The sequence below is a fragment of the Falco peregrinus genome, chromosome 1 (genome assembly GCF_023634155.1).
Source record: "Falco peregrinus isolate bFalPer1 chromosome 1, bFalPer1.pri, whole genome shotgun sequence".
Lineage (NCBI taxonomy): Eukaryota > Metazoa > Chordata > Aves > Falconiformes > Falconidae > Falco > Falco peregrinus.
Genome location: NC_073721.1, coordinates 46872913 through 46897299, shown reverse-complemented (window position 1 = coordinate 46897299; position 24387 = coordinate 46872913). Strand labels below are relative to the sequence as shown.

The window sequence follows — 24387 nt, the reverse complement described above, 5'->3', positions numbered from 1 at the left end:
ACCAGCCCAGCCCACCGCCACCAGCCATGCTTCTCCCCCCGCATTGCCCCACTGGGGCTCCCCCTGTGATAACCCAGCAGACAAGGAGGGGGGGTGTCTGGTTTTACGTGGGCTTTAATAAGGATGGGGGTACAGATGTGGGGTGCAAAGCCATGGAACGAGGGCTGCCAAGGTGCTGGGGGTGCACTGAGGACAGGGTGGGACGGGGCAGCCACTGGCTTGTGCTGCTCTCGGGGCTCCGGCCAGCAGCAGCAGCTGGGTCTGCCTGGAAGAGATGGGGGGCAAGCACAGCTGAGCTGGGGGAAACAAGGGGACACACACCGGGGGGGACATCAGCCCTGCCAGCTCCATGTTGAGTGGGTGGGCACCCACCACCCAGGGCCTGGGACAACAAAAGAGCCACTCCATGGGGATGGGGTGGGGGGTCCCCAGCAGGGGTAAGCAAAAGGAACATCCTGGTGGGGGTGGGAAGGGGCTGGGGGCTCTGCAGGGTGGAGTGGCTCAGAGCACCCCCCCGTACCCTCCCGCAGGGCTGGTCTGAGCCCCAGTGAACTCACCTAGGCAGCATCTGCCATGCATTTGTCTGCAGGAGGAAGAAAAGCAGCTATCAGCTCCTCTGGGGGCTGGGGGACCACTGCCCGTCGAGGAATTCCATATCGGGGCACCCCATGGCTGGCCCCATTCTGGCCGCACAGGGAGGTAGAGACAAGCCAGGAAGGTCTCCTCCTTCTCAACCCACCAGGGTACCCCATACATCACCCCCACTCCCTGCTGCTCCCCTGCCCCCCCAAGCTCTCCCACTGGCTGCTCTCACCCGTCTGGGGCAGGATGAGGATCTCTTCGTCCGTCAGGCCCTGCTCCTTGGAGAACTGGGTGAACCTTTCCAGGCGCTCAGGACTGAGCTCCTTTGTCCTGCCTGCAGCCAAAAACAGTGTGAGAGGCAGCCCCCAGACCCCCCAGCACAAGGTCATGCTGTCCCAGGGCACGGGCAGCCCAGCAAGGGATAAGTTCCCAGGGAAGGGGGTCCTGACCCCACCATCCCATGGGTCACCCCAGCTTGGGAGATGCTGCTGCCCTTCTCCCGTGGGCGAGATGCCCCATGGAGGACATCCCAGGGGGTCCTGGGGGGTGGGTGGCATGGTGGTCCTGGGGCAGACGTACTGTAGAGCAGCACCATGGTGGAGGAGCCGGTGCTCTTGGAGATCTGGGTGGCCACCAAGGCGTACTCCTCATAGTTGGTCTCCACTACACGGATGTCGTGCTTGCTGCCCCAGCCTGCAGAGGACAGGGAGGGCAGGGCTCAGCCCCAGCACCGAGCCAGCCCTGCGGTGCTCCAGGAGGGCAGGAGCAGGGACAGGTGACAGCAGGGCTGTCCCCCAGGGCTGGGAGCACATCAGGGGCTGCCCCGCAGGATGGGGATGGGCTGGGAGCTGGCAACTCACGTGGGCTGGTGTAGCTGTACCGCCCTGGCTGCTCTGTTTTAGTGTAAAGGCTGTTCCTCTTCTCACACTGGTCACCCCTGGGGAGCACAGCACAAGGATGTCAGAGGGGCCAGGGTGATGCTCCAGCCCACACAGAGCCCCATGCATGTCACCAGTGCCCACCACCCCAGCCCCGGATGGGGGAGCACCCCCTGCCCCCCCACACCTCCCCATGCCCATACTTGGGGTAGGTGGAGGTGACTTCCAGGTTCCCATCTGCAGTGATGGAGATGACTGTGGTGCACATCTTCATCAGGTTCTTCTTCTCCTTGAACCAATTGGAGTTGGAGGCCAGGCCGATGCTGTACCATCTCCCCGTGAGCTGCACACAACCTCCGCTCAGTTGCCAGCCAGGCGCAGACCCTGCCTTGCCCCTTGGCCATCCACCAGCCCCAGCCCAGGCCACCTGCCCCTCCCCTGCCAGCCTGCACCCCGCAGCAGGACGGTGTCCTGGGCTCCCTGTCCCCCAGGGAGCTGCTACAGCTCTCGGCGTCCACAAAATGCAGCAGCCAGGAAATCCCTGGTTTATAACATGCCTTTCACTGCCCGACACTGGGGGTGTTTCTTTCCTCTTTGCCCCCTGCTCAGGGGCAGGTGACAGGGCTGCCAAGCTCCAAGATGCTATTTCCATCTGCTTGGGGGTGTGAGGAGGGGTCAAGACCCCAGGGCCGGCATGGCTTATCCCAGCCCAGTCTCTGGGGCTACCAGCTTGGTGCACCCAAAGGGGAGATGGGTTGTGCTGGGAGCACCCTTGCAGGACATGCTAGACCCCCATCCTTGCAGGACATGCTAGACACCCATCCTTGCAGGACATGACTCCATCCCCATCACCCCCCTGGGGTGCCTTCACCCCCAGGACCCCTCCAGGAGCTCCCTGGAGGAGCAGGCAGCATGGCCACTGCCCCAGCTTGGTGGGACCCCAGGGCTGTGGTGCCAGCCCCCACTGCATGCAGCCAGGCTGGGGCTGTCCTGCCCTGGGTCCTGCCCATCATGGGGGGAAGAAAGGGAGTGCAAGCACTCCAAGCATACTAGCACCCCGGGGCTGGGAGGGCAGAGGGGTGTGTGGACACCCCAGCACAGCAGCCCGGTTTTGGGACCCTGGGCTGGGGAGTGGGGTCTCTGTTGGGGAGGGGGGCCCATGGTCCATCTCCGTGCTGCCTGTCAAACTGGCACTGCTTTTCTCAGTCCCCGCTATGAAATCCCTGTGTGTCTACACCCACCCCATGGCACAGCAGATGACCCAGCCCCACACTTACTCGGTCCTGCCCCACAGGCTGGAGCCTGGATCCTGCATCCCCTCCAGAGCCACCAAACCGGGGCACCAGGGGCTCCCCAGGGACAGGGGCTGCGGGTGCACCAGCTACCCTGCCCCTCCCAGTGCTGGGGCTCAGCTGGCCCCAAATCTACCTGCAACACCCTTTCTAAACATTTCCAGGGTGAGGATCCCCCCAAATGCCCCAAACCTCCATGCAGGTGATGCCGGCCAGGCTGGGTCACCTTGTCCTGCTGGAAGTCGGTTTGCACAGGAACGCTGTCCTGCGCATGCAGCACCCCGAGCAGGGCCAGTCCCAGGACACTGAGCAGCGTGGCGTGCATGTCTTCTGCTGAGCCGAGCCGAGCTGAGCCGAGCGAGAGGAGCAGGCAGAACGCTGCAGTGCTGGAGAGTCAGGCAAGCCCCTATTTATGGGCAGGCTGTGCAGTGGCCCCAGGGGGACCAGCCCTGCCTCCCCCCCATGCCGTTATGCAAGCAAGAGCAGCGGTGAGCGCTGAAGCCAAAGGGCAGGCAGGGGAACCTGCAAATGTTTCCCTCCTGTTGATATGACATGTTTGCTTTGGGGTGCCAAACTGCTCCACAGCGAAAATACAGCTTGCAGCCAGCACGGTGGCTGTCCCTGCCCCCAGCGCTGCACAGCCGGGGTCCAGTGGCACAGGCAGGGGCCAGAATGGGGGTCCAGGGCTTGCTGGCTGCCCTGTCCTTCCAGGATGGCCTCACTCAGGCTCAGAGAGGGGCCCAAGCGAGGTGGATGGCGTGTCAAGTGCTTGCCAGGTCCAATCCAATCCATGGGACTCGTGGACACCTTCAGGTGTTTCTGCAGCACCCCTGCCTTGCCCTTGCCCAAGCCTCTGCATCACCTGAGGAAGCATCTCACAGCTGGCCCCACCACCAGTCAGGGTGCGTCCCACCAAGGCACGGCCCCAGTGCACCCCAACGGCGAGCTGGGGGGCTGGGGGTGTTGGGCAGGGAGCCAGACCCCACCTTGGGCAGCCCCAATGCCCAGCTCTCTGGGGACCAGCATGCAGACAGAGGGATCCCCAGTGCTTCATCCTCCCCATGCCACCCTGCACCCTTTGCCAAGAGGGGCTGGGAGACGTCCTCCCCCTTGGTTAGGGGTCACCAGCAGGTGCTGAGATGCTCCCCCTCCTAATCTGGGGACACCCTGAGCTCCCACAGGGTGAGGGCTGGGGATGAACACTGGGTGTCAGCAGCAGCACCCACGGGTCTGGCACGGTTTGGGCAGGGCTGGCCGTGCTGGGCAGAGCATCAGCTCAGTGGCTTTCCCCACGGCACAGCCCTGGCCAAGGCTCTTTATGTAAGGAGCGTGTTTTCACAACAGCTGGGTTTTTTCCTCTGGCAGCCCACCCTGCCTGCCTGCCCCAGCACATTCCCTTCCCTCACCCAGCTGTGAGCCCAACTTGCCCCTGCACACCACGCGCCAGCAGCCAGGCCAGCCCCAGCGATGCGGATTTATTAAAACAAAACAAAAGCTGAGCTGGGCAGGATGGAGCATCACGAGAACCCAGCTGGGGCCCCCCACATGCTGGGCTGGGGGCTCAGCCTCTGTCTGAGCCCATCCTTGGGGCTCAGGGTGCTGGGAGGAGCTCTCTCCATCAGGTGTCAGAGGCACGGGCACCCACGGGTGTCACTGTAGCACTGCGCTGGGGTAGGGGCACAAAGCCCCCACCCTGCTGCCCTTTTATCCCTAGCTCCCAGCCCAGGGCAGCAGGAGGGGGTGCCCATGTGGCGTCTGCTCTCTTTGGGGGTGGCACAGCTGGGGGCCAGCCCAAGGACCTGGGTGGCAAAGCTGGGTGCAAGCGCAGGAGTGTTGGGGTACATGGGGGCAACGGTGTGGGGCAGGCTGAGCCTGCTGCTGGGGCTGGGGGGCACAGGCAGGATGGAGGTACCTGGGCTGTAGATCACCAGGGTGCCGGGACACGGACCATCACGCACAACATGGGCATCTGCACCGCAGAAATGGGTTCATGCCTGATAAACACGGGCTGGGCTGAGCTGGGGTGCAGGGGGGTCCTTGGGGACCAGCTCAGCTCCCCTCAGAGCAGGAAAGCAGGGTCCCCCCCCTCGGCCCTCATCGCCCTGCCACGGCCCCACCATAGTGCAGCCACTTCTGGGGTGCAGGTAGGTGCAGGGCAGAAAGCGAGCCAGATCCGTAACACCCCGACTCTGCCAGGCTGAACTAGGCAGCTTGGGGGATCTGCAAGCGCAGCCGGACTGACTGCCCCGCACGTGGGCAGCGAGGACAGGGGCTGGCTTTGGGCGAGTCACGCGGCCAGCGGTCCCTTACATAAGTTGCTGATAAACAACATGTGTTACCAGTTTCCGCTAAGATTGCAAAACACCAGCGCTGGGGGCAGAGGGCTGCCCTCCCCCGCCCGGGGCTGTGGGGTAGCTCTGGGGTGGCTGGGGCACTGCAGCTGCGGGGGTGGGGGGCTAGCTCCCACCCCCTCCCACCCCCTCCCACCACCCAGCCTGTCCCAGGGAATTGTCACAGCTCGCTCAAAACGCACTGGCCCAAGCGTGTGCCAGGACAGCCTCAGCCAGGCTCCACACACAGGGGAGAGGGGTCCTGCAGGGGGCTGCAGCCCAAGGGGTAACGCTGCAGCCCCTCTCCCCTGGTTACACCCCTGGTCCAAGCCCCCGCAGCCCCCGTAGCCCCCACAGCCTGCTCAGAGCACCCAAAGAACGTCCCCTCCCTGGCTCTCGGGCGGGGTGCTGGCTGTGCCGGTGGGCTTTGGGAAGCCCTCGCAGGCAGGGGTCCGGCCCAGGCAGCAGTTCCCTGCAGGGAACACGGTGTGTAGGGCTGGGGCAGGGGGGCTGGGGCAGGGGAACGGGGTGTTTCGGTGCCCTGGAGGCCCTGGGGATAGGAAGCAGGACCACTGTGGGGCCAAGATTTCCTCCTCTGGGCTCCCGGAGAGTTTTCCTGGCTTGTTGCAGGGGGAAGGCTGATCCTGTGCCAGTCCCTAGCACCCCCCAACCCCACGCAGCCCCACAGCACCAGGCACGGGGTGCTTTTCCCCACGCTGTGCTGGGCGCTCAGCGCTTTCCCTCGCTCACCAACCAGCCAGGCTCATGTGCACCGCAGCGCCCAAGAGTAAATCAGGAACTGCCACGACTCCTGCCTCATTGTCCCATGGTTGGGGTGAGGCTCAGGGAGAGGATGACGGGGCTGCATGAAGGGGGACGCACAGCCCCCCAGCACCCTCCCGGCACCCCGTGGGCCAGGAGCACAGTGCCAGGGCACTGGCAATCCCAGGGCAGCACTGGCCTTGTTGGGGTAGATCAAGGGGTGACTTGCCTGGACACATCTTTTTCTCTGAGGCATTTATTGGGGTGTTGCTGGCTGCTGCAGGGCACTGGGGTGCAGGGCAGAGGGGTGGCACAAAGCTGTGGGGGGACAGGACAAGGACAGGCATGGCTGCCAGTGCAGCTGGAGGAGCCAGAGAGCCCCAGGGCTGGCTCCAGAGCTGTAGAGCAGCTGCAGGGTCTGACCAAACCCTGGATCAGTCCTGCATGACCATGGATGGCTGGATGAGGTGAAGGCTGAGCTCTGGGGACCTCCTAGCAACAGCGTCTACACCTATGGCTTCGTTTCTGGAAGGGAAAGAGAAGTGCTGTGGGGCTGGGGAAATGTCTGAGCCCAGCATTAGGGCTGGAGACCCACCTTCTGCCCCCTCAAGCACCAACAACAAGTTATGGGGCTGTCCTTGGGGACCCCAGCCCTCAACCCAGGGTGCTTCTGTCCCTGGACACCACATCCCAAACCAGCCCTCACTACAGGAAACACCAATATAGACCCCACTAAGCCCAGCCTGACCCATGTTGGGGGTGAATGGGGCTTTGTTTTGCCAGCGTGCATCTGATGCCCATCCTGGGTGATGGTCTGCCACCTCCTTATCCCACATAAGGCCACAGAAGGACCCTGTCCTGTGGGATGGTCTGGCATGGACCCCCCTCCCCGTGCCCAATCAGTCCCCTAGGGCAGGACCACAGAGCTGTGTTGCAGTGTGGGTCTAGCACAGTGTGCCCAGCCCACAGCCAGGGCAGGGAGAAGCCACACGGTGCCCAATGTGGGGCCAGGCTGGGGACACGGAGGGGACCCAGGATATTGCATGGTATTCACAACTCACCATCAAGGGTGTGAAACTCGTCTGCAGAGTCGCAAAACCCTGCAAGAGACAGAGCCCGGGACGGTCACCCTCCTTGAGCACCCAGGATCCTCCAGCCCTGCGCCCCAGGGACACTGTGGGGCACACCCAGTCCTTGCATCTTTGTCCCTGGGGTGGCTGCAGCATGGGAACAGACTCCACACGTGGCCCTGCTGTGGGTGACCTGGGGCCCCAAGCTGCTCAAACCATGTGTGTTTGTGCCTCTCCTTCCCCATGCTAGAGGGGCCAGACCCCAACCCCTGATGCTGAGCCAACCCCTGATGCTGAGCCCTGCTTCGGGGTGCAGGCCTCACCATGGGTGCCCCCTGCTCCCGGGATATCACGTGGCACCCACCGTATGTGGGGAAGTAGTAGGTCACATCTTCGCTCAGGCCCACAGCTCTGACATGCTGCTCAAACTTGTCCGCAACAGTGTCACTGACCCGGCTGGTCCGTCCTGCGCCGGGAGGGAATCAGCAGCTTTGAGCCCTGCCTGTCTCTGCTGCAAAGCCCCCCATGCCCAATGCAGCAATGCTTAGGGCCAAGGGGTCTTTCGGCTCAGAGACACTGGTTACCAGTTCCCCGTTCCCCGCTCACTGGCTCCCTTCTGCAGCATTTGGGGACAATTCTCCATCTGCGGCCTGAGACCCTCGGGGAGACCCCATTCCTGTCTGGGTCCTCTGGGGCACTGGTAGGCATTCCCTGAGCCCAGCACGGGGTTTCCCACCCCTCTGCCACTCCCATCCTTCATCTGCCACAAGTCCCAGCACACCAACCCACCATAGAGTTTGACAGAGATGCTTCGGCCCTTCTGGTAATAGAGGATAGCGTAGCTGCTGTGGTCTGTCTCACCCACCACTACGTCCACTTTGCTGCCATACCCACGACCTGGGAAAGACAGAGAACAGCCCTGGTTAGTCCCAGTTAACACTGGTTAGCCCCGGCACCATCCAGGGGCCTCATTTCACCACAAGCAGGGTGTACAAGGGGTGAAAATCAGGGCCAGAGTGGGTGCAGCCCCACAGGGTGCTGCTCCCAACCAGCAGGCACCAGTCTGCAGCACTGCCCCTGATGGCATCTGGCACTGGGGCACGTTGAGACCTCAGAGGTGAGATACTGGGAGGGCACTAGCAGGGTGGACACAGGTACCAGAGCCCTGCTGACAGCAGGAAGTGGGGGCTCCAGCCCCACGGTCCCTGTAGCACCCATGCCACCCCAGCCCAGCCTCCCTCACCTTTCAGGAGGAAGCGTCCATGGGCCTGGGCAGGGAGATAGCGCTGCCTGATTTCCCAGCACATCCCGTCTCTGTACGAGGAGAAGAGAGAGTCAGCAGGCTGGGGAGGATCCAGCCCAGGTCCCTGCCTGCCCCACTTGCCAGGGCACACATGGTATCTGTTTTCCCGGGACTCTGTTTTCTCCCTGGGGAGATGCTGCAGAGATGCAGAGCCCAAAAACCTGCTGAGCCCAAAGGGGTCTTTCCCCCTCCAGCTCTCAGCCTGGCTTGGACCCTCAGCACCCCCAGGGCAGGGGGAAGTGCCCATGGATGCACTGAAGATCCCCCTCCTCAGCTGTGCTGCTGCAGTGGTGGCCCCAGGATCCAGTCTCTGGCTGGGCAGTCATGGAGCAACCACGTGCCTGATCGGTGCCTTGGTTTCCCAGGCCTGGCTGCCCCCCAGCCTGCCCAGCCTGGGCAGCCCAAGCCCACGCTGGGTGGGTGGCTACGTGGGTGGCAGGGTACCAGCCTGCTGTGGCCAGGACTTCTGCAACAGACCATCCCTCTGCACTTTGCTCTCTCCTCCTTGAAGCCTGTGGCCAGGGCACTGGTCCTGCTCTGACCTGCCTGCAGCGTCTCCATCCTGCCCAGCGTCCCCATCCCACCCAGCATCCCCTGTCCCCATCACAGGGCACTGATCCCACTCTGACTTGCCTGAAGCTTCTCCATCCCATCCAGCATACCCTGTCCCCATCCCAGGTCTTGCTCTGACTTGCCTGCAGCATCCCATCCCATCCAGCATCCCCTGTCCCCAAGCCAGGGCACGAGCTCTGTTCTGGCCTGACTGCAGCATCCCCGTCCCTGCCTACGGCCCCACTGGCCAGCATCACTCACAGCTTCCTGAAGGTGCTGATGGCCAGGCTCTGCCCATCCAGGATGGTCACCGTCACCGCCGTGGCCTCGAGCCTGTGGCTGTGCTCTGCCAGGTAGCTGCAGCGGGAGGCCATGCCAACCAGGAACCACCTCCCTGCAAGCTGCATGGCACAGAGGTGACCCGTCTGCCAGGCTACTATCTCAGGGTCCCGCTACCGTGCTGCCCTGAGCACCCACCACCCTGAGCACCCTTCTTCCATGATGTCTCCCCTTGCTTGGCACCTCTGCTGTCCTCTTGGTGTGCCCATGGGGCATGACTGCCCTTGTTTGGGAGCTGGTGGGTGGCACAGAGCAGGACAGATAGGAGCCTGGCATGGGGACAGGCTGAAGGGGGGGCTGCGCGGAGGGGCTGTCCAAGGCACCCACCCATGCCTCACTGCCAGCGAGGCTGTGAGCACCACAGTGCAGCTCTGGGTGCGTGGGGGACAAGCACTGTGCTGCCGTGCCCAGATGCTGTGGCCCCAGCTCAGACCCCCCAGGCCCCCCGAGCCCCAGCTGGAGGCCGTGCCCAGCGCCGCAGGGGGAAGCGAGTGCCAAACCCAAGGTCGAGAACCATTGCACCAGCCCTGGGGCTGAGGCTGGAGGTGGCTGTGGGAGCAGGGGGTCTGGCTGGATGGCAGCCGCCCAGGGTGGGGGTCCCTGGCGAGGCTTCAGCCCCTGCACCTGCCTCACAGGGCAGCGCTGGGCTCATGCTCCTGTCACCCCTGACTGTGGCGGTGGGGGCGGACAGGGGGGCTTGGGCTGGGGGCCAGGCTGCAAGGCCAGGTCTGGAGGGGGTCCCTGCAGGCCGGGGGAGTGCTGCAGGGTCACACCTGGCTGGGGACACACAGGGGGACAGAGCGCTGCCCCCGCTGCCATGCTGCAGCCCCACATGCAGTGCTGTGCCCCCAGGCCCCATGTGGGGCCCCACCCAGCCCCAGCCCCTCACCTGGGGGAGGCTGAGATTCTCCTGAGCCGCCACCTTCTCCAGTGGGCTCTGGGGAGGGGGTGGCCGCTGCCGCCGCCCGGGCCCCAGCCCCAGCCCCAGCGCCGGCCCCGGCGGGGCAGCGAGAAGCAGGCCGAGCAGCAGGAGGCTGCCCAGGCCCGCCATGCTGGGCCCGCTGCCGGGAAGCGGTGGGGGCAGGAGGGCGGCGGGGGCAGGCGGCACCGTGGCCGGGCTGGAGCCGGGCCAGGCCGGGGCCGGTGGGGCCTGCAGGCCGGGGCAGGCCGGGAGGGCCGCGGTAGGCAGGGGTCAAGGTCAGGGCAGGCTGGGGCTGGGGGAGCTGCACGCTGGGGTCAAGGCCGGGGACTGGGGGTCCCCATAGCTGGGGCCGGACAGGGCCACCGGGGAGCAGGGGGGCCCGATCCGGAGGGGAGGGGGGGGGGGCGACCCCACGGCTGGTGGGCGGGGCCTGATGGGATGGGGGCGTGGCCTGATCAGGCGAGGCGGGGCAGAGCTGTCGCTTTAGGGGCGATCGTGCCGCGCTCGGCTAGCTGCGCCTAGCGCGCTGAGCGGAGCTCTGGGCTCGAGCTCTCCGGCCTGCGGCAGAAAGCGGCGCGGCGGATTCGGCGGGGGGAACCACCGAGAGGGGCGGCTAGAGCGGCCCCTGGTAGCCGTAGCGGAAGCGCGGGGCGGGGAGGCCGGAAGCGCTGAGCGGGAAGGTGGGGGCAGCGGAGCCGCCGGAGCCACCGAGGTGCCGTGAGGGGGAGGCGGCGGCCCGGGGCGGCGGGCGGGCGCGGGGCTGGTGGTGCCGCGGGTCCCCGGAGCGGGCCGGCGCCTGTGGGGCCCCCCGAGGCGGGCGCGGGGTCTCGGCGCGGGGCTGCGGGCGGCCGGGCCGTGCCAGGCCTCACCCCCGTTTGTTTCCAGGCGCGGCGGCAGAATGACACGATGGACGCGGGCGGCGGCCCCCTCCTCCCCGACAGCGTCCTCTACGAGATCTTCCTCTACCTGGACCACGTAGACGTGCTGTCGGTGGGGCTGGTGTGCCAGCAGTGGCACGCCGTGGCCCGCGACGAGTTCCTGTGGAAGGAGCTCTTCTACCGCTACTACCGCATCTCCCGGGAGGTGCCCCGGCACCCAGGTGCGCTGGCGTGGGGGGAAGGGGCTGGCATGGCTGCCCGCAGGGCTGGCTGGCCTGAACCTGCCGAGCAGGCAGGGCAGTCCCGCAAGGGCTGGGGGGCTGCTCAGCGCCAGGCCTCCAGCCGCCCCGGGAGGCTGTTTCCTGGTGGTGGCACCCCAGACCTCCCTGCCGTGAACCCAGAAAGGAAAATCCTCTGCCCCCTCGGCTGCTCAGCCCTCTGTCCTCTGGTGTCAAGGGTGGCTGAGCCACTAAACTGTCACCTTAGCAGACTACAGGCTTGGGTGGTGATGGCATCTGGAACTGCCCAAACCCTTCAGAGACAGGCATCAAATGGCTGAAAATGTTTTGAGTTTCCTTTTCTTTCACAGAAGAGCAGGTTCCGAGTTCTTTCTAGGCATGTGCTCTTGGGTAGCTGCTGCACAGCTTGTCTGGGCACTGCTGCTGAGGGAGATCCCGAGGAGACGCAGTGAGTCAGTGCGTGCTACTACATCACAGCCCAGTTGGATTCTATGATAATCACTGCTGGCTTTTCCTGATCAGGACCTCACAGCAAGCCTCTGCTTCAGGCTCTGTCCCTTTCTCATCTGGACTAGGAAGAGCTGCAAGTACACATTAGCTGATCAGGCTATTTCCATAAGGCGTAGGCAGCACCTGCAGCCTGGCTGTGGAGGGAGAGTGCTGTCTATAAAGAGGGGGGTGGGTGTGCAGCCATTTAATTGTACAGTGGGCAAATGCTAAGGCAGTAGCTGACCCACTTTGCAGGGGCAGGTTGGACTTGATCTTGGCTTCATCTCACAGTAGGAAAATGACCTATTAACAGTCGGGATCAACTGAGCCTGGCGGAGCCTTCCTGGGGTAAAGCTGTTGGCAGTCTTGGTGGTGGCAGTCATATATGGACACAGGTCTGTTCCCAGCTGAGTGTCAAGTGCTGGAAGCAGTTTGGTGTGGTCTGAAAGGGTAGCCCAGTGCTGTTGCAGCAGCTGAGCACTGGGCAGGCCTTGGGGACCTGCCAACAGGAGCCCTTCCTGCCAAGGTGGGTCTCTCGTGGAGTCCAAAAAGCTCATTCCCGGCATGCTGCACAGGTCCAGGAGTGCTGTGCTCGGTCCTCCGCCCTGAGGGTGCGCATGGGGCTCCCAGCAGTGGCTACAGCAGAGGGAACTGGCTTCTTGGACTAGAGTTGCAGTTGCTGTAGAAGGATGGGAAGAATTACCAAGGATCATGCAGCAGGAGCTCATCTCCCTGCACCAGAGAATACCAGTGCAAAAGGACTCTGAGATGTGGATGGGATGACTCAGGCTGCGTGACTTCACTTGCATGGACCCAGGGAGCTCTGTGGAGTTGAGGATATTATCTTTGGCTTTTATCTGAGGCTCTTTGACCAGGCTCAGTCTCTTCAAGCCTCCTGAAATTAGTTAGTAAGCTGCTAGCTCTGTTTCTTAGCATTAATTTGGGCTAAGAAGTCAGTGTAACTCAGTAACATATTCAGGCACCTCCCAGGCTGTGCTTCTGGAGCTGTGAAAATCTTTCATGAGGCAGTGGGGGCAGAGGGTGGCTGGCAGGCTCAGGAAGGGGCTGAAACAGGAGTTTAGGGAAATCTCCTGCCTGCCCTGGGCAGCTGTGTGGTTTGAGGAATGGTATCCAGTGGGTCTTGTAAGAGGAACTGTTGGGGTTGCTTGGCTAGATGGGATTTGTCCAGGCTGCTTCCCAGCCAGACAGGCCAGGACCGAGAACTTCAGAGGGGGGGATGAAGCACCCAGCCTAGTGAGCAATGGTGGGGTGTCTTGGCAGCAAGCTGCTCCCTGCCTGCTGGAGCAGGTGCCTCCTGGGCTGCAGCAAGTTCAATAAAACCTTCAGTCCTGTTCAGTGTAACTGGGAAAGTTGGCCCTTATCCATATACATGTCTAATCCTCTTTGCTTCCTCGGGATTTGCTGCTGCAAGAAGTCTGTAGGCTGCCTTACCAGGCACTTTGTTAAAAATCCTCTTTATTTTTCTTTTTATTGGCTGTCGGTGTGACTCCTCTGAGTGTGCTCCAGGCTCCTCTGCTGCAGGGCTTCTCCACTGCAGGGCTCCTCTTCTGTCCTGGCATGCTGTGTCCAGCTCCCATTCTTCTTTCTCTCTCTCTCTTCCATGCACACACCCCCACACCCCTCGTCTCTTATCACATGGAGACGTTTTTTTTTCCTGGTCTCATACACTTTCTGGAATCTTCTTAATTCTGTGTTAGATGAGATAAAGATAAACAGAGTGGAGGCCGGTACCCTGAGGAGCAGCTTCCCTCTCATCACATGATTTGTTTGTGCTGTGCTGGAGCACGCCTGCAGTTCTGACAGCTGTTTTGTCCTGAGCAAGGTTTTTGTTAGAACACTAACAGCTCTGCCCTGGATGTTTCTTGCAGTGGCTGTACTGGTTTAGAAAGCAGGGGTATGGTGTGGAATTGGGCGTGTAGTGGAAGCAAAGATTTTCTGTGGGTGGGATTGGGGAAGCTGCTGAGAAAAATGTTAAACCCTGCTAACTCAGCTGAAGCCATAGGGATGGTGGCCCCAGCAGAGCTCCCAAAGACTTGGTTCTGCAGCTGCCATGTTTAGCTCGGGTCCGTCACTTCACTCCGCTTACATTCCTGTCCTGTGTCCCTGCTGATGTGTTACAGCTGCCGTCTCCTGGTATGATGAGTTCCAGAGGCTCTACGACACCATCCCTTGTGTGGAAGTGCAGGCCCTAAAGGAGCACAATGACCAGGTTTTGCACCTCAGCTTTTCCCACTCTGGCTGTTTGTTTGCATCGTGCTCCAAAGACTGTACCGTCAAGGTAAAGCATCAGTCTCTCCTGCACAACCCTTCCAGCTTTGATTTAGTGGGGTTTAGCTGTGAGAGCAGCCTTTAGGAAGTCTACTTTGAGGAGAGGAGGTGTCCCTGGTCTTAGGCTGGTTCCTGCAGATGCTGAGTTGTTCTCAAAGCCACAGAGCTAATGACTGTTGCAAATGTAGCCTTGAGGGTTGTGGATTCCAGCTCCAGCCCATGTGAAGGTGGCTGAGGTGCCTGCCTGGCTCTGGCTGCTTTCTAGGTGCAGATCAGTCCCCTGTTATGCTGTTGGGTCTAAGAGAGGGTGTGGAGATAATGATCCACTGCAGAAGATGTCTTGCGTGAGTGGTTGTCTTGGAAGAAATCTCTCTGAACCTGCTGAAAAATCCAGCTGTGACAGTACCATTCACTGCCTGAACAACTTCTCCACTGGCTGGCAGAGAAGCAATCCTGCATTTAGCTGCTCTCCAAAGCTGTTGGCCATTTTCTGTCAGGGTAGTTGACAGGAAAATCGGGACTGAGAGGCAGTTAAACAGGGTCTTCAATGATATTTTTTTTTTCTTGTCCTGGTGAGTGCTGGCAGAACAGATAAAGTGGAACTTCTCCCAGGCTTCTCAACAGCTTCCTGACTGTTTGTCTGTCTGTAGATCTGGAGCAATGAGTTGGACATCACCCTGCAGCACAGCTCCAACATGAGGCCGTACAACTGGAGCTACACACAGTTCTCCCAGTTCAACTCTGATGACTCCCTCCTTCTGGTGTCAGGTGTCTTTGTGGGGCCTCACAACTCCTCATCAGGAGAGATTGCCGTAATCAGCATGGGTAAATGCCTCCCTCACCTTCACTGGGGCTTTCTGGGAGGTGTGAAACAGTGGGTGCTGGGGTTCCCTTTCTCTTCAGGTTGTGTGGTGGCCTTGACCTCTGCTTGTTCTGCCTTCCACCACCTTGCATTGGCCCCAATCGGTTTCATAGGGTAAACCTTCCAGATAACTTTAACTCTGCTCAGGTCACCATGTCATTGGTTAAAGGCAGTGTGACATATATTTATTAACTTCTATTCTAAGTGACAGCCTGGGCAAGGGAAGAGTTATCAAAGTTACCTGTTGTCTTGAGGCCACCATTTCTGACTCACTCAGAACACCATGTGAGACCTCATTCTGTTCATCAGGGCCTGCTTCACCTCTTGGGCTGCAGTTCTGTAAAACTCGCTAATCCCCACCGTGTTATCTCTCACTGTCTGTGCTGCAGTCCCACTGTGCCAAAAATCGAGGAGTGCTGCTAAATGCACAACTGTCTTGCTCAGAAAGGTCCTGAGCCCCAGGGGCAGGAGTGAGGAAGTTCTGTACGTGTTTGACTTGTTCTTGTCCTTGAGGGTGTCTGCTTTGGGCCACACTGGAGGAAGGCTGTGAGGATAGGTTGCTCTCTGGTCTGGCTCCGTCTGGCTGCCCTTTTATTTTGGTTTCCCTTGTGCATGCTCTCCTCACACATCTCTGCAGAAGAGAGGAATTACCTGTCTTCATAGTAGTGACTGGAAGCTGGAGGGTGGTCAGACGGTGTCTGCTCAGCTTGTGGTGGGGGTGCTGCATCAGTGCCTCTCCTGTGGAGACTTGAATCCACTTGCCATGTCTTTTGCCATGGTTTCTCCAGGGCCCTTGCCAGCAGCCAACACCTGACACTTGTGTTTCCCCTCCCTTTCAGAGAACTTCACGCTGCTTTCCAGAGTGAGGAATAAACCCTATGATGTGTTTGGCTGCTGGCTGAATGAAACCAACTTGATATCTGGCAATCTGCATCGGATTGGGCGTATAACCTCCTGTTCTGTGCTGTGGCTGAACAATGCTTTCCAGGTGAGGTGCCTTTGTTCCAGCTCCACAGGCAGTGTGTATTCCTGCTGGCTGCTGGGGGAGGAAAAGCTGCGGAGGTGGTGTGAGCAGGGAAGCATGGCCCAATCCTCCTGTCCTCCCTGTTTGTCTCCTCTGACTTGCCCTCAGGATCTTGAGCTTGAGGCAACCCTTGTGTGAGTTTTCTCCACGCTTGATGTTGTGGTACCCATTGCAATATTCTAATTCTACCCTCAGACTGCAGTAACTCTTGCCCCATTAATTGGGATGAGGACCTGACTGCAGTGCCCCAGAGCATGGTGTTGCTCAACAGGAGAGTGGTTGAGCCGCAGCAGGTTGCTGAGGTCCTGGGTAATATGAAGCTGGGCCTTGGGTGCCTGTAGTCCGGCATGTATTTGAGCAACGGCCGTTCTCCCGCTTTTGGCAGCTCGGTGTGTTGTTCCCAGGAGACAGAGGCAGCTGAGAGGCTGAGCTCAGCCCTGCCTGTCCCTGCTGACATTTCTGTGGATTGGTGCTGTCTGATGCTGTGATGAGACCTGTGTGCTGGCCTCGGACTGCTTGTTTCTTTGCTGCTTGTTCATTCTGTAGCACTTGTGCTGCTCAGATGTGTTCCTCTGCCATGTCTTGCCTCTGTCTCAACGTGACAGCTGCACATCCTGGCGTTTTGTGGTTTTTAACATGGATAATTGATGCTGGCCCCAAGTGAAATTCTCTGGTAGCAGGGACCCTTCCCATGCCCACATCTGTTTGCTGCAGTGACACTATGGTGTCAACTCTTCCATCCCCAAGAGGCAAGGAAAGACCTTGCGTGCTTTGACAGGGGGCGTTGGAAGCATGGCCACAGACTGCCAGAGCAGATCACCAGGCTGGTCCTGCTGAGGGGTACAGGTGAACTACAGGAGCACAGAGGTCTCCTGCCTCTGCTGCTTGTGGGCCAGAGGGATGGTGCTTCACGCTGCACCTGTGTTTATTGCAGAGGCCCGTTCCTGAAATTCATTTGAAGTGCTGAGCAGCACCAGCACATAACCTCAGGTGGGGGAGTGGCAGCAAGGCTGCCCAGCCTCTGTGTTTCCTAGCTCCACTGTTGCACTGTCTGCCTGCAGAAACTTTCTACCTCTGTGTGCCCACCTCCAAGACGGGAAGGAGTGAAACAAAGCTGGCCAGCCTCTAGGGCCAGTTCTGGTGGTCAGCGCTGCATATAGCAGTGTGAAGGGAGGTTGGTGCATGGCTGGTGTCCGCTGTGACGGCTCAAGGTCTGGGCAGGTTTGAACTGTAGGAGTGACGTGAGGTGGTTCCTGCTTACTTCTGCCTTCTGCTTGCAGGGCATAGAGTCTGAGAATGTGAATGTAGTGAAGAGACTGTTCAAAATCCAGAACCTGAATGCCAGCACTATCCGGACTGTGATGGTGGCTGACTGCAGCCGGTACGATTCCCCAGACCTGCTCCTGGACTATGAGGAGCAGCTAGCTGCTTCCTCCACCTCCACCTGCCCAGTCTTTGATCTTGGCAGTGACAGTGAGGAAGAGGAGGCCAAGCCCAAGCAGACTCTGGAGCCAGCAGTACAGGAATTGCCGGATGACGGGGGTGTGACAGCAGAGGATGGGCTGCAGCAGTTCTTTGATGATATCATGGAGGGCCGTGTGAGGCCTGCCATGACCGAGACAGAGTTGGAGACAAAGGTGGCTGAGCTGTTTGTACGCAACAGAACTAAACCGCCTGAGCTGAACCTGCTCTCCACGGACAGCAACAGCAAGACAAAATACTTAATCTTCACCACAGGATGCCTCACCTACTCCCCGCACCAGATAGGTAAGGCTGTGGTCTGAGCCCAGGGCACAGCAGCCTCCCTGGGGGTGTGGGCTGCAGCTACACTGTGAATTTGAATCTGCAAAAGACCTGGTTAATTTGCTGCCTGTTTGTGGTGAGTGAGTTGCAGTTTTGCTCAGGCTGCTGGACTCTTGATACAGGAAGCTTTTGAGATGCCCCCAGTCACTGAAGGGGGTTCCACCCTGCACGCGCTTGCCTGAGGGTTGTTTTGTTGCTACCACGCTTGACATGTGGCCTGAAAAGAAAGTCATGGTGAGGGCTGAGCAGAAGATCAAGAAGGAACTTCTGACTTAAGGACATCAGCCATGAGTTCCACACCAGCGGGTGGATGTGAAGGGCAGCGGTTGCTCTCATAGGGGTGTGTGGAAGGGCCTCGGTGCTGTTCTCTTGTGTGGGTGGAGAGGGCATCAGGGCAAGACTGGCTTGAGCAGCTTGGAGTTGAGATGTGTGTTGCTTGCACAGTGTCTCGCAGCTCTGGGTGACAGAGCCCTGCCTGCCTCTGTGCCTTGCCTGCCTGCCCCACTGCCCGGTGTGTGATCACCCTGCATCACAGGGCCTTTCGGCCTCTGTTTTGGTACTGAAGAGGTTTCACGGTGGGTTATTAGCTGCCCCAGCAGATGTTTCCATGGCAAACTGATGCCAGCTTGGTGGCACTCGGCTTCCTTGCTTGGTGGGGTACAAGGGACTGTAGCTGCAGCACAAGCCAGGCAATGGTGCTGCTGGTGACCTTTTCTGGGTTAGGACTTCCAGGGCTCTCTTGTTGAGGCACTGGGACTATCAGAGTCTGAGCAGAAGCAGATAGTCTGGCTGCATCTCCAAAAGCCCCTAAAGCTGGTAGAGAAGTTCAGTGGGAAAGACCACACAGATAAGTAGAAATGTGAGGCGGGAAGGAGCTGCTTCTAGGCATGAAGGCTTTTCTGTAAAGCCAGATAGTTTCAGTTCCTTTTGCTGTGGGCATGGTTACAGCCGTGCTTTCCTGCTGCGGGCTCTTCTAACCTCCCTGTTACTTGGTCCTGCACCAGTACAGCCCAGTAAGGCTGGGAAAGGCAGATTCCAAAACCATAGGCAACTTGAAGAAGAGTCACTTGATCTTTGCCCACCCAAGTTAGGCATGTGACCTGCACTGACTGTAGCACTGCTCCATCCTCCTGTCCGTGGCTGGCTCTGCAGACGGACGCGGTGGACCTTGGCCTGCCTCTGGATGCGTGGCAGGTGGTCTGCCTGACTCGGCCCTGCAAGCAGCGCTGCATCTTGATCTGCTGCGTTGAGCAAATGCTGCCTCGCAGGCTGGGACCTGCCGCGTGCAAAGGCGAAGCGTGGCATAGAGGCGGCGCCCGCCTTTGCACTCCACCGACTTACAGCGCAGCCTCCCAGGGCCCTGGGTTTTGGTGCCTTTGAACTCCAGTGACTCCCTGGCCAGTGGCCAGTGCCTGTGGCGCAGCCTGGCTGTTCAGAGGGACGAACCCTGCTTGGCTCCTCTCCCAGCCATGAGTCACTGAAAAATGTTATGTTTGCCCATTGGCGTGTGTGTGTCGAACCAGCCTTTGTGCATCTGCTGTCTGCCCCCAAGGAGCTGGTACTTGAAAGAGCTCGCTGTTGTGCTCATCTCTCGCCAGGCTGCTGCTGGGAGCTGTGCTCCTGGCTGCTGGGCATCGACGCTATCTTGCCTGATCTGTGGCACGCAAGCACTTCTGCAAGAGTTGCCTTTGAGCTCCTGTCTCCCTGGTGCTGGTGGCAGGCTTGAGTCATGGGCAAAGCTGTCTGTTCCGCTGGCTTGTGCGTTCGTGGACGGTGTAGCTGAGCTTGGAAGTGGGAGTGTAGTGCTGTGGAAACGAGGATGAAGATGCTGGTGAGCAGTGCCACTTGGGTGGAAGAGCGAAGGTCCTGTCCTGAAGGTCCTGGGCTACCCAAGTTCAGATGCAGTGATGTATTTGAGGTGCAGTGTGGTATCACCCCTACCTTGTTGGTCTGTGGGAGCGGGCTAAAATCAGGGGTGTTTGGCAGCAGTTCCCTCGGGAGGGCAGTGGGGTGGGATGGGCCATCTTCCAGCTCTTCTTGGACCTGCTGAGGATTAAGCTCATGTGTGCCCAAGAGCTGCTGAGACTCAAAGGAGTCTTCCAGGAAGTGACTGTGGATGGTTTTGTGTTTGGGACCTCTCTCCAGAGCTGGAAGGGGACTGAGCATGTGTCTCCATTAGTCAGAAAGCTCAAAAGCTACGAACGCTTGAGCCCACTTTGGGTTTAAACCCCTGTTCTTGGAGCTTTCTGAGGATGACCCCCACTCGCACTTGACAGTGTCAGGGGAAAACCCTGACGCAGCCAGTGCATCTGCTGGGCCTTCTCCAGGCTGAATATTGCAGGAAACGGGCCCAGCCCTGCAAGCATTCATTTAGGAGAAAAAACTTTCTGCAACCAGAGCATCTCCCAGGCCAGCGCAGCTTCCTGGTGCTTCAGAGCACGCTGCACGCTGGGCTTGGAGCAAGGTGTGGCTGTACCAGCTGGGTGCTGGGCATCTCCCTGTCTGGGGTTAAATGTGCCAGCGCATCACTGATGGGCAGTGTCCTGGCCAAAGACACCACTTGCAAGAGCTTGAAGGACCCTGGCAGGGACGGCAGCCCTGTCCTGGTCCTTGGCCAGTGAGCCAGTGCTCCTTTCTTAGCAGCACTAAGCGAAGCCCCTTCTTGAAGCCTGGGGACTTCCACCAGCGCCTCTGCCTGCTGGCAGAAGCCTGATTCTGCTTTCTATCCCCAAGGGATTAAAAGGATCCTGCCCCATCAGATGACGACTGCTGGGCCAGTGCTTGGGGAGGAGAGACGCTCAGATGAGTTCTTTGACTCACTGGATCACGTCATTGACATTCATGGCCACATCATCGGCATGGGCCTCTCCCCTGACCACAGGTGAGCATGGCACCACAGGTGAGCATGGCACCACAGGTGAGCATGGCACCACAGGTGAGCATGGCACCACAGGTGAGCATGGCACCACAGGTGAGCATGGCACGGCAGAGCTGCTGGCTACAGATGCTGCAGGGGGTGGGCGGCAGCTGCTTAGGGGTTTTGTGGAGTGAACAGGAGAAGAAATGACTGTAGTGGATGGAGCAGGGTGTCTGCATCGGCTGCTCTGGTCATTCACATCCCATTTATGTCCCAGTGCTGATGGCCTGTGTTGCTGCCTGAGCAGCAGGAATTTTGGCAGGAATACTTTTCTCCTTCTGCGCTGCTGAGCCTGGTTCAGGATAGGGTTAGGCAAGGAGCCTTGTAAGAGTAAAGGAGCTGCCAACAGCAATGTGTCTTGTTCCTGAGGCAGATCAATCACAGAATGGTCTGGGTTGAAAGGGACGTTAAAGACAATCTTGTTCCACCCCCCTGCCACGGTCTCCTGGAGCTTTCTCTTCTCCAGGCTGAACAACCCCAGCTCTCTCAGCCTGTCCTCTTAGGGCTGGAGCACCTCTCCTGTGATCATCTTCATGGCCTCCTCTGGACTTGCTCCAACAGGTCCATGTCCTCCTTATGTTGGGGGGGTGCCAGAGCTGGATGCAGTACTACAGGTGGGAGTCTCACAAGAGCGGAGTAGTGGGGGAGAATTGCCTTCCTCAACATGCTGGACCCAGTACACCACCATCCTTGCATTTGGTTTTAATGGTATTAAAGAGGCTTGACCTAGCTCCCAGGGCCACCTTCCCCGTTGTGCTGGCCATTTCCAAACACGGTGAGAAGTGTTTCAGCAACATGTTCCCGTATTTCAGCCTGGATTTTAGGGAGCTGAGCTGCAGGCTTGCTAAGGACCAGAGAAACAGCTCAGGCCCTGCGCTGCCAGAGTGCTGCGCATTTGCTGCTGGGGTTTCTTGAGCTTTGTTGCATGTGGCAAGGTGCAGGGTAACCCCTCTGCTCCCCTCCCCCAGGTACCTGTACGTGAACAGCCGTGCCTGGCCTCGGGACTGCGTCATCTCTGACCCGATGCAGCCACCCCCCATCGCTGAGGAGATCGATCTGCACGTGTTTGACCTGAAGACAATGAAGGAGGTGAAAAGAGCCCTCCGTGCGCATCGGGCCTACACGCCCAACGAGGAGTGCTTCTTCATCTTCCTGGATGTCAGCCGGGACTTTGTGGCAAGGTGTGTGGCGACAGGGCTGGGCAGGATCCTGCCCTTCATCTGGGACGGCCTCGGGGCCATCGCTGTGGGCAGCTTGTGCAAGCAGAGCTGGGCTGGGTGCTGGCAACTGCTGTGTGTTGGGAGCGGAGCAGGAAACGGGAGGTTTGTAAAGAGCAGAGGGTGCTGCTAAAGGCTGTTTGCCCTGGTCCTGTTGTGAAATCGGTGAGGAAAGGGGAAATTTTGAGCTGTGGCGTGTTTGGCAGCAGGTGACAAATGCCCTTCTTGGGGGCTACAGGCAGCAGGTGCTGCGGGGTGAGAGGAAGGGGCTTGTCAAACAGCCTCTAGATCCTGGAGGGAGCCGACTTGCTCAGGGGTGGTGGGGCTGAGGGGGAGGCTGGGGCACCCTCTGCCTCCCATTGGCGCGGGAGGAAGGGGGTTGGGAGCGGCACGCTGTTGGGGCTGCTGGGGTGACCTCCTTCCCTGTGTCTTGTCTGCTGCAGCGGGGCAGAGGATCGCCATGGCTACATCTGGGATCGGCACTATAACATCTGCCTGGCCAAACTGCAGCACGACAATGTGGTCAACTCCGTGGCATTCAGCCCGGTGGAGCAGGAGCTGCTCCTGACAGCCAGCGATGACACCACCATCAAGGTGTGGCGCTCCCCTCGCACAGTGCGCATCCAGCAGGCCAGGAAGCCCAGGCCCAGGAAACTGCTCTTCTCCTGGCTCATGAACCAGAAAAGCTGAACCCAGGTACACTGCTCCTGCAGCTTCCTCACTGCAGCCACCTCTGGAGCTTGCAGAGTTTTGAGCCCTGCACAACAGAGACGAGCTCTGGGCACGCGAATCCCATCCGCCAAGTCAAGGAGGGGACGGGTAGGGGGAATTTCTTCCTCCTTGGAGCGTCTGCTTCAAAGACAGAACGTGAGAGCTGAGGGCTCGTTCGTGGGCCCAGCAGACGGCAGCCTGAGCTGGTCACTGCAGGGTGGGCTCCCCACGGCTTTGCACGAACGCTGCTACTTGGTCACAGCTCTCTCTGGGTGAGCTTTGGTCTCTGAGAACAGACTGAGGCACGTCTCCAGTGTTTGTACTGTGTGAGCTGGGACATGGCTGACCTCGTCGAGAGCTACTAGCTGCAGAGCACTTGGCAGAAGCCACAGTACAGTGCTGTGCTGCCTTACTGCAGGACTCTTTTAATAGTAGTTTTATTAACATTTATTTGTCCCAAACCTCCACAGGCAACTCCCCTGGCTGCTGGGTAATGCCGAGTGCCTCCTGCCGCACGGTGTCTGTCTGGAGGGCAGGGAGACTGCAGCAGGGGAGGCAGGGCTGGAGGGGCCTGGCTGGCCTCTTGTGTGGCCCCCCAGGGATGCAGCCAGTGCCCCCTCAATGCCTTGTTAGCAACTATGTGTTGGCATCACCAGTTTCCAAACCTGAGAGGGGGGAGGGCTGGTGGTAACACGGTGCTGGCTTTGCCCTCTGTCTTCCTCGGCTAAGGAGCACTTAAATAAGCTATGGCATTGGTAATGTATTTATTCTAGGGGATCTGCTGCCCCTTCCCAGGGAGGCAGCTGTGAGGATGGCTGGTGGGTCTTGTGGTCACCTCCCTCCCATGCTACTCAAGTCGTGGCACTTTAGGTTCTCTTGGTATGTTCTCTGTGATAGGTGTAGGCACCCAGGGGTGGCTGCAGATATTTAACCACAGGTGACAGGGGAACGCAGCCCTCCTCTGCCTGAAGTGACAGCTGAATAAGCTTCCATTCACCTGGGCTGTCTTGCCATGGGTTTGGTGACCAGGTCCTGCTGGGGACCCCTCTGATGGTGGAGCTGCCTCACTTGTAGCAATTGTGAACTCGGTGGGTTTAACCTGTCCCTGAAGCTCTTCTCCATGCAGCTGGTACCCAAATATAAGAGCCTATTCTTTAAGCTCCTAATCTTGACTTGGCCTTGGTGGGTCCCCCAGGAGCCGCAGTCACTCCTGGGAGCTGGGCTGTGTCTGGAAATGAGCTGGGTCCTGGGGGAGGTGCTTCAGGACTCCCCTGGGAGCACCGGGGGCAGTTGTCTGTGTCACTCATGGCCTTGGGTTGCAAATAGACTTAACAGCCGGCAGCAGATACTGTCCCGATAGGCACTGACGGCTTTAACAGCTCCTGCAGCCCTTGGTGGGAGGGTTTGTACCCGTGTTCTGCTGGGCCCCAGCAGGTGCCCATGGCTTTATCCAAAACCCCTGTACTCAGGTTTTCTGTCTTCACAGGACTTCCAGAAACAAGGGAGTCCTTTGTGTGTGTGCATGCAGGATCCACATCAGCGCTCTGTCCTGTCACACAGCAAACGGCCTCTACCTTCCACCTTCCTCCCCCAAGATTGTGAAATCTTTTCTCCCTTGGCTCGGTGTAGTAGTGAGCAAGGCACTGAGGGTTTATGTTTGTACCGAGTTTTGCTCTTCACTATGGCATTGAATAGATATTCTGCTAAAGCATCTCTGCAGTGCAAGTTTGTTTTTCTCAGTGCTGTTCTACTGAGGCAGAGCTGAGGCCTGAAGTGTCACACCACTGTGCCTACAGCTGCTGGGGCGCTGCGGCAGGAGCTGACCAACGTGTAGTTACCTGCCCTGGGCCATGGAGTGCAGGCGGAACACTGTGAAACAACAGGAGGAGAGAGAAAAGAGGCAGAGAATTGCCTGAATTTCCTTTGTC

General features: G+C 59.5%; 3 protein-coding genes across 3 annotated transcripts; 1 reads left to right on the top strand and 2 right to left on the bottom strand.

Moving 5' to 3' along the window:
- Positions 1–96: 96 nt before the first annotated feature.
- Positions 97–5001, bottom strand: LOC101912137 (lipocalin-like). Its single transcript, XM_005231247.4, has 8 exons — positions 4665–5001; positions 2979–3138; positions 1664–1803; positions 1443–1519; positions 1162–1275; positions 815–916; positions 558–583; positions 97–265 (listed from the first exon to the last, which is right to left on the bottom strand). The coding sequence occupies exons 2-7, from the start codon at positions 3075–3077 to the stop codon at positions 558–560; spliced, it is 558 nt and encodes a 185-aa protein (XP_005231304.1). The 5' UTR covers positions 3078–3138; positions 4665–5001; the 3' UTR covers positions 97–265.
- A 1083-nt stretch (positions 5002–6084) lies between these two features.
- Positions 6085–10192, bottom strand: C8G (complement C8 gamma chain). The gene is made up of 7 exons (XM_055793339.1): positions 9998–10192; positions 9031–9170; positions 8158–8228; positions 7704–7811; positions 7279–7380; positions 6906–6944; positions 6085–6369 (listed from the first exon to the last, which is right to left on the bottom strand). The coding sequence occupies exons 1-7, from the start codon at positions 10157–10159 to the stop codon at positions 6356–6358; spliced, it is 636 nt and encodes a 211-aa protein (XP_055649314.1). The 5' UTR covers positions 10160–10192; the 3' UTR covers positions 6085–6355.
- Positions 10193–10590: 398 nt separating this feature from the next.
- Positions 10591–24170, top strand: FBXW5 (F-box and WD repeat domain containing 5). Its single transcript, XM_055813788.1, has 9 exons — positions 10591–10742; positions 10916–11129; positions 13778–13935; positions 14576–14750; positions 15627–15775; positions 17092–17578; positions 20348–20495; positions 21500–21712; positions 22192–24170. The coding sequence occupies exons 2-9, from the start codon at positions 10937–10939 to the stop codon at positions 22436–22438; spliced, it is 1770 nt and encodes a 589-aa protein (XP_055669763.1). The 5' UTR covers positions 10591–10742; positions 10916–10936; the 3' UTR covers positions 22439–24170.
- The last annotated feature ends 217 nt before the right edge of the window (positions 24171–24387 follow it).